The 8,403-nt window shown below is 42.4% G+C and overlaps 1 protein-coding gene across 1 annotated transcript in view; it reads right to left on the bottom strand.

Annotated features, from left to right (window-relative positions):
• GRK5 (G protein-coupled receptor kinase 5) overlaps positions 1 to 7,899 on the bottom strand; it is a gene marked incomplete at its 5' end in the record, with an annotated part of 93,990 nt that extends 86,091 nt beyond the window's left edge. Inside the window, 1 exon segment of the mRNA XM_010003969.1 lies at positions 7,812 to 7,899. Within this exon segment, the coding sequence (XP_010002271.1) occupies positions 7,812 to 7,899 (88 nt within the window).
• Between the last annotated feature and the right edge of the window lie 504 nt (positions 7,900 to 8,403).

Genomic DNA, 8,403 nt, shown 5'->3' with positions numbered 1-8,403 from the left:
TTCAGCAGGGTTAAGTTTTAATCATAAATGTAGCCCTACCTCTCATTCCATTCCCATTTCCAGCAAATGCTAAATTGCTTTTAAAATACATTTCCTTAACAACCAAGTACTACTACTTAACAGGACCCGTGAGCACTTCTATAGCATTTTACAATTCCAAATCACTGCATAAGTATTAATTAGCCTTAATGACTCATATTACCTAATAAGATAATGAAAAACCCTGCAGCTCACAATATCTACTTCTATTTTCAGTGAGAGATGAAATGGATCTTTTAAAAGTCTGTATTCCCTTCTAATTCCTTTTCTGCATATCCCTGTAATAACTTCTGGAAATAATTCAAAGTGTGTCATGTAATTTTTTTATTTTTTTTTACTTCTTAATTTGCAAAGACTAATTCATTGCACTAAAGACAATCTTTGCCACAAAATAAAAATACAGAGGTTCAGTGATTATACTTGTTCTTTAGGAGGCTTAGTGTTGAATGATGACTGGCGTGGACTTACAGTTTGGTCAGGAGATGTGGATTTGCTCCCTGTCCTTTATGGAGAATAGCAACATCTTTCTTGGTTTCTTTCTGGGTTGCCACTGCCAAGGTAATACTTAATGCATTAAGTCTTGTGAAATAAATTCTGTAAATAGAATGTGGGCTGAGATCATTTCAACTCATTTCCCCTGTGTCCCCTTCCCGTCCTGGAAGCTGTCAAGTGCAAGCAGCCTGCTAGCTAGCCTGTCCTCTCAGTGTTTGTCTTGAGTCTCACTAGATGCATAAAACAGCTTGTTTTTTCACATACTTTCTGCAATGGCATTAAAAACAAATTGCAAGGAAAAAAACACAACCCTTCTCAGTTCCATCCATCGCTATAAACTGGATACAGCTAATCTTGCAAGGGCACCAAACATTGCTCTGTTTGTCCACCATTAGAGCACTAGAAACCTATGTTTATGATAGAATTATAGTTGAATCTGAAGGATTTTAAAGAAATGAACTGAACCAACTGTGGGTTTGTAAACAAACAACATGGTTTTGACGTCAGCTGTATCATTTCATGTGCTGGAACAGTTTCTATCATGCAGCCAATTCCTGCCCCTGAAGAGTATCTAATTTAATTTAGAATGTGTTCATGATATGGGGCAGCACAACAAATCCAAAAACTACAGGGTACTGCTGAAGGCAAGGTCTATGCTGGGAAGATTGCATAAGCTGTACTTATGGAGCAACAGAGACCTTTTTGGTTCAAGGAAGAGAGGGGCAAGTTGTGTCTACTGCAAAAGCAAGAAAAAAAGAAAGTGAGAGGGAAGGGAAGTGCACAGAGTGGGGACTGTCGAGGGGAGGGATTTTGTTTCTTCTTTAGAAAGAAATCAGCTTGAGAGCTTTTTTCTGCATTAATGGCATCCAAAAAAATCTGCATAATTTTTTTTTCCAGAGGAATAAATCCTATCCGCAGCATTCAGCATTCAGCCAATTTTGATTTCAGGTCTTCCTGGGTTCCTTTTTCTCTGCCCTCTTTCTGTGCTCACCCCACAGACAACCACCTCGGAGGAGAACTCATGGTCTGTTCCATAGCATTCTGCATTAAAGGGACTCTTCACCACTAGTCCTGCTGCAGTAAGTGTCACCCCCAGGGGCAAAGCAGAGCCCCACTCCCTCCCCCAGGCACAGGCAGCCTGGGCTGCTAGCAAACATCTAGGTGAGGAGGTGACACTGGGGTGGTACAAGAACCCCAGCAAGGTTTCACTTTCACATTGCCAATAGTGACTGAAATATATCTTATGCTGCAGTTACCTAAGGGCACCAATGTGGGAAAATTTATTTCCATAAAGAGCAAAATTCTGATTGCTGAAAAAACCCATCTGTTGTCAACTGAATTTAAGGGACTCCCTGTGTAGATAAAAAATTGTTTGTGAGCCTATGTGTTTATTAATTACATGAATTTCTCTGGAAATGTATTTCAACCAACTGTGTAACGAGACAGGATGTTTGTTGTCTTTTGGTTTGGTTTTGTTTTTCTTTACTAGATAGTATTTTCTACTCCACTGATTCCAGTTGCCCAGGTTTGCAGAAAACCTAGAGCCTCCCAGAGGTGTTGCAGAGCTCCCTGCAGGGTTTCAAGCTCTGTCTGTATGCCCACACACACCAACAGCATCTTCCTGACACAGCTTCCTGTACACCTACACATTTAGGAAGCAAACAGGAGACAATTCCCCTCGCTGTTATTTCTTGCCACAGAATCCTGACTACTTGATGCAAAACTATTTCCAATAAAAATGCAAATTTTTTTTCCCAAGGAAAGCCAATGCTTTTTACACAAAAACAGTCTTCCTCAAAATCTCAAGCTCTAGTTTTAGCAGAAAACAGGACAGCCTTAAGTGTAGATTTCAGACTGATACTGTAAGACAATCACAGAAATTATAACCAGTTGTGCTCTGTAACTTGCAGTGGAAGGCAGGCTCAGTTCTTTCCTTTGATCTATTCATTGGCTTCAGGATTACATTCTCAGCCTTGCCTTTTCATCACTGTAAGCATCAGAGCTGAAGAATTTGGTGGAGAGAAAACTGGCTACTTCTTTGTGGTTTTGATCAGGCTGGGCTTTCGATGTCTTTGCTTTCCCAGTTTCAGTGCCTGAGGTTTCTGAGTGACACCAGACTCTGGGATCTGCACATGCACTCGAATTCTTTACCAACATCTCTGTTCCTTGAGCAGATCCCCCCTGTTGGTCTGAGGCCATCCCCAGCTGAAGTGGGGCAGACACAGACACATTACCCCGATGAACACTGATATGCTGTGTTGTCACTTGATCTCTCAGAGGCAGCTTCCCTCATGAGTAAGCATGGAAATGCTCACCCTCACCTACCTTCCCTCATGAGTAAGCATGGAAATGCTCACTTTTCTTTTCCAAGACCCCTCACCTATGTGTTCATCTCTGCAGGGCTGGCATTCCTCTGAAGCCAAGGAACCTGAGAATTGCGGGTGGGATCTCGTGAAAGATGTACCAGCACTGTGGAGCAGAGCAGAGGTGCTCTTTAAATGAGATAACTGGGGTATAGTAGCAGTCTTTCTGCCACAGGATGGAGCTCAGTGCAGGCTGCAAAGCACTTCTAGGAAGCTGGATAAATACTGAAGCATCTCTCTGTCACTGATGCCCCTACTGCTGCACCTTGATTGCTATCAGTGCCCATGCTGGTGGCTCAAAAAGCCTCATATAGGTAGGTCTGAATCCCACTGCAGAGCCTGCTCCATCAATATGCCTCCAGGCAGATAAATTCCAAAGTGACTTTAAAAAGCCTCATGTAGGTGAAGGTCTTAATCGTGTCTGAGAAAGTACAATACAAAAATGGGGGGTGGGGGGAGGAAGAGGGAGCCAACTTTAGTGAAAAGTGAACAAGTGAATTCTGTGGCTTTGATTTTGTCCCACTTACCCTGTTCACCATCTCTACAAAGCATTTCTCACACAGAGGTGTATTTTTAACAAGGCTGAAAAGAACCTGCCACAACTGGAAGCTCAAGCTACTATTAACCTGGAGAACTGGAATGCAAATGCCACCTAAGAGGTTAAAAGGCACAGGGAGGATTTTAATTTTTTTCACTTTTTAAACCAAACATGCCAAAATTAGCATTTGTGGGACTGATCTTTCTGACTGTGAAATCTCACTGAATGTAATTATTTTATAAGCAAATCATCAGGCTTCTCCTTCCATTTGAGTGCAATGCACAGCCAGAAACTGCTTTACTGAAGGAGTTAAAGTTTTCTGCAATAATGCAACAAATCACTCCATGCAACAAACAGCAGACACATTCTGTGGCACTTTCCCCACAAGCTTCAATCTATGGGGAAAAAAATGTCTTGATTTATTATATAGCATTTGGACAGTTGTGAAAGAAAATCTGCCAAAGATCAGAAGAATCAACTCTTTCACCCAAGCAGGTTTTTTATGGAAGAAAAAAGCACAGAATGGGTCTGAGCAAAATAAATAAAAATTCCACACTTTTAACCAACAGAACCTTTTGCGTCATTCAGAAATATTTACAGACATTCAGAATCTTTTATCATCAAAAAGACACTCTGGCCTTTAAAATTACAGCTTTTTCTTACATTTTTGTTGACTGATGGCCTTCCGTGGGTACCCCTAAATTGTGGCATCTCTTCAAGTTGTGTTTGTTGAATGGAGGAATTTTTAAAGCTGAGCCTTGCTATTTTTCCCCTTCCCTCAAAACATCTCCCTTTTGCTAAGCTATCATCTGTGAATTTTAAAGATAGCAGAACACCATCTACTAGCAGCATCCCTCACATGAGTCCTTGTCACTAGTGTCTCAAACACCACTTTTCATTGATTGAAAAGGGCTGCAAATTCAATATTAACCTGGAAAGGGCTTATTGTTTTAATACAATTAAAAGGGCTGCAAATAGAAGCATTAGCCATTAATAGTATACAAGTATACATTTACAAGCCCCTCTCAGAGCCCAGGTAAGGTATTTGAGTAGCATCCCTGTTCCACTTGCCTATATAATTAGCACACAATGAAGGCAACTGAATTTCCCTGCAAAAAGTGTTGCGTATTTTGGACAAAAAAGAAAGGAGAAAAGAAGTTGCTCTTAAGTGCTATTCAAAAAAATAGCTCCTTGGCCAAATGGCACTTTAAATAAGGATGTTTCCAGTGTTTATTTATTAAAAAAAACACTGTTTCTCTCCGGTGTTTTTGATTTTTGTGTCTGTGCACAAGAAGGAGGGGAAAAAAGGGTTTCACTAAGCACGGCTTTCAGTGAGACACCAAATGATGGATAGTCAAACACAGAGTCTCCTGTAAACACAGAGGGAACCAAAAGGTATGAACTGACTCATAATTGTGTCAACAGAGGTCGCAGACCCTTGGTTTATTTCAGCCTTCCTGTTTTTCACAGATTTCTTTTCACACTACACCATGTTTTTTAACACACAGACTCTTTTCAGTCCACCTTAGTGCGGTGCAAGAGCACACACGTTCTTACACCCAAACACGGGCACACACAGGTAGGCTGCACTGCCACAATGACAACAGCAGCATTTTCCAGCCATGGCTTATGGCTGCCCTGAACTAAGCCCATGCCTTTCTTCTCAGCAGTCCATGCCCACTCTAAATCAGAAGGTCCATCCCATCCCTGCCTCCAGCTTTTCTACGGAGGCTCTTGGGAAGCATCCAAAAAAGAGAAGTATAACAAAACCTCAACAGCCTCTGTTGCCAGTTCACGCAACCTTCTAAGACTTAGTGGGATTTATTTATTTTTTTTTACCAAAGATGCCAGACTGTGTCTGACCAGAAGTGCTGGGAGGACACACGGCAAAGAGGTCTGTGGTGAGCAGAACCTGCCAGTATTTATCTTGATCTCTAAACACATTGAAGTTGTAGCCTTTTTCTTGTATAAAATTGTTCTTCTCTGCTGGTTTTCTACTTCCATAGAGATTGGAGGAAAAAGCCTCTCTGGATTCTCTGTTTCATTATCAAATTCAATTGGCACTGACCAGTGGGCTAAGAAGTTGTTAGGGGAGGGACTGATGGGCAGACACACCAAGCAGTGGGATCCTCTGCAGGTCATCAAGGAACTCAGATGATGGTTCAAGAAAGATCACAAAACCACCTGCAGAAACATCTTGTCACCTGAAATCCTGAGATCCTTATAAAGGACTTGCAGAAAATAACAAATGAAGATGTTTTAATGCCAAGGGAGCTGGTTTTCTTCAGCAGAGACAATAAAATAAGTGGTTTAAGGCCAGACTGCAATGACCAGTACTTGACCCTGGATCTCCATGAGCCACCTGGAGCCCAGTGCAATGGATCTGCAAATGGAACAGACCCATCCTGAGGACCTCAGATCAACCACACGTGCAAACAACTCAATGCTACAGACCCAGAGAGTCTGGCTCCAAGATGTGTTGGCCCCTCTATGAACAGCAACTCTTTGTCTGGGATGTTTCAATTTCAGCTGGATTAACTGAGAAATGATGGAGCCAACAAGGACCACCTGGTCTAGTGGGAGGTGTCCCTGCCCATGCAGGGGGTTGGAACTAGATGATCTTCTAGGTCCCTTCCAACCCAAACCATTCTATGATTCTACAACAGTTGACCTCAGGCTAAGGTCAGTGCCTGAGGTCAGGCTGAGCAGTGTCTCATTCCTTGTGTAATCACATCCAGCCCAGCAGGAAAGCTATTCAGTAAAAATGAGAGTCACAGAACAAGGATTTGGACCTTCTTTCCCAAGGTGTAAAAGTCATTTGCTAGAATTGACTGAGAAGTCAACAGGTAATCTTTGCAGAGAACCAATCCCCCAGGAGCATCACAAAGGCTCTTGCCCTCTTACTTCACCAATTTGTTCACCAAAAAAAATGCAAAACAATTTACATTTAGGACAAATCTGACACACATGAAAAAATGTATTTCAGAAAAAATAAGTCATTGGCAGGCTTAATTTTTTTTAAGATCACTCATTTCAGGATATTGCACCTTTGTGAAGAGCAAGCATTTTATCTGGTGCTGTCTTCCCCCACAGGAATCAAGGCTGATGGAACAACAGATGGAATTCCCAATGCAAATTACAATATATTAAGTCAGATTTGCTTCCAGCAGGTTCTGTACCCTCAGAAATTGTTCCAGGGACTGTGTGTCTGTAGATTGGCCATAAACTGGTAAAACCTACTCTCTTGCCTCCTGCCTCTCCTTTCTTTACCTCCTTTTAGCTCGACAGCAGAAGATGTAGGAAACAAAATTCACTGGAGGAAGCTATGACAAGAGTTTCAAAACATTCCACATATTTTCTCTGCATAAACACGTTGTGCATTTCAAATGTACATAAGTGCCAGGGCACTGTCAGTCAGACCCAAGGAGTTCCCCCAAGACAGACAAATTATGCTGCCCGTTATCTCAGCTGTTAGAGTTTCTTGCCTTTCATTCATACATCGCCAGTGGCTGGATTTTATGTAGGGGAGAAAAGGAGCCTCAGTTGTTGAAGTTAACCTCTTGTGGTGAGATCAGTAATACCAGAGAATTTACAAGCAGATAGCTGCTAGCCTTGTTTGCCAAGGAAGCAGCTGAGAGAATGCTGAATTTTGGCAGGTATGAGCAGGAGAAATGCTGTGTTATGGAAACGGCCACTGCGAGCTCCCTTCCAATCTGCAGTGTTTGGCCCACATTGATAAAACAAAGTCATTAAAAAAAAATAAATAAATTACATGTATTACAAAAAACTACATAAAATAGTGTTGTGGTTTGAATAAAGGAAGGTGCTGCTGATCAAATCTGCCTGGCAGAGGGCTATGGCTGCTGTTTCAAATAGTATATTCAGAATATAATTAATATTAGCCTTCAACTACACCAGCAATCTCCCTGCTTTCATCAAGTCTCATTTCCTCCCAGTGAAAGAGCTACAAGGGAATGCAGGGTGTGATGAGGAGATTAATTTCTGAAAGCCCTTTGACAGCCACGTTGGCCCTGTAGGTACAGAGTCAAAGTATCTGTCCCATCCGCCAGCTATTGTCCAACTGTAAAGTCCCTGTGGCTCCTAGAGCCTGGGCATGCAAAGCAAAGGGTCTGGCTGCTGCCAGCCCCAAAGCCCTTCCCAGCAAGTGCATGATGCCAGTCCCTCCTGCCTGATCCACAGGGCATCATTAGGAACCAGAAAATGCTGAGTTTGCAGCTCCATGGGAGGTATACGCATTGTGTGCCCATCTCTAAACTAATCCCATGGAAAGATGAGTACCTTTAATGCCATTCTGCTGAAGCAGTTTTGGTAGCATGCTTTATTTATGCAATACTTCCAAAGAAGGGAAAAGCTCTTACCTATTGTTCTTCGGAGATCTTCACACTGGCTAATGTGAGGGAATTTCAATATTTCCTTCCACTTTTTGCTTTTGCCTTTGCGTTTCCCTCCACCCCCTGCAGAGAAAGAAATATAAGGATTAGATTGCTTTGGGGGCAGAGCCCCATCCAGAGTTTAACATCCCAGTCACAGTTCTTATGGATATCACTAGAAATTAAAGCTGAAACATTGTGGGTAGATGTACAGATCAAGCCTGAGCTTGTCTGGGCTGACACAGTCCAAGGAGGTGTCATCTGGCAGGAGATCAGGTTGGTAAAGGTTGGGAGTTCAGATGAGCCCATCAGGTCCAGCTCAGAGGACAGTGCTGAGCATCTCCAACATCGCCTCTGCCCCAACTCTCAGTCACTTTGCACAAGTCAAACAATCTTGTAAAGTTACAGCTCACATCTTTTTCAACCTGGATCTCCCCGCTTCTGCCTTTGGGATGAGTCCTAAAGAAGCACTGGAAACTGAAGACCAAAATTCAGTTCCTGCCATCCATCCCTCACGTTACACAGACTGCCAACATGGCACCACTGCTGATGCCACAGGGAGTCCTTCAGTAGGAGAAAA

This window comes from Chaetura pelagica, unplaced genomic scaffold (assembly GCF_000747805.2).
Source record: "Chaetura pelagica isolate M959 unplaced genomic scaffold, ChaPel_1.0 scaffold248, whole genome shotgun sequence".
Taxonomy (NCBI): domain Eukaryota; kingdom Metazoa; phylum Chordata; class Aves; order Apodiformes; family Apodidae; genus Chaetura; species Chaetura pelagica.
Note: the sequence above shows the minus strand (reverse complement) of the source record. Positions and strands in the feature narration are given on the sequence as shown.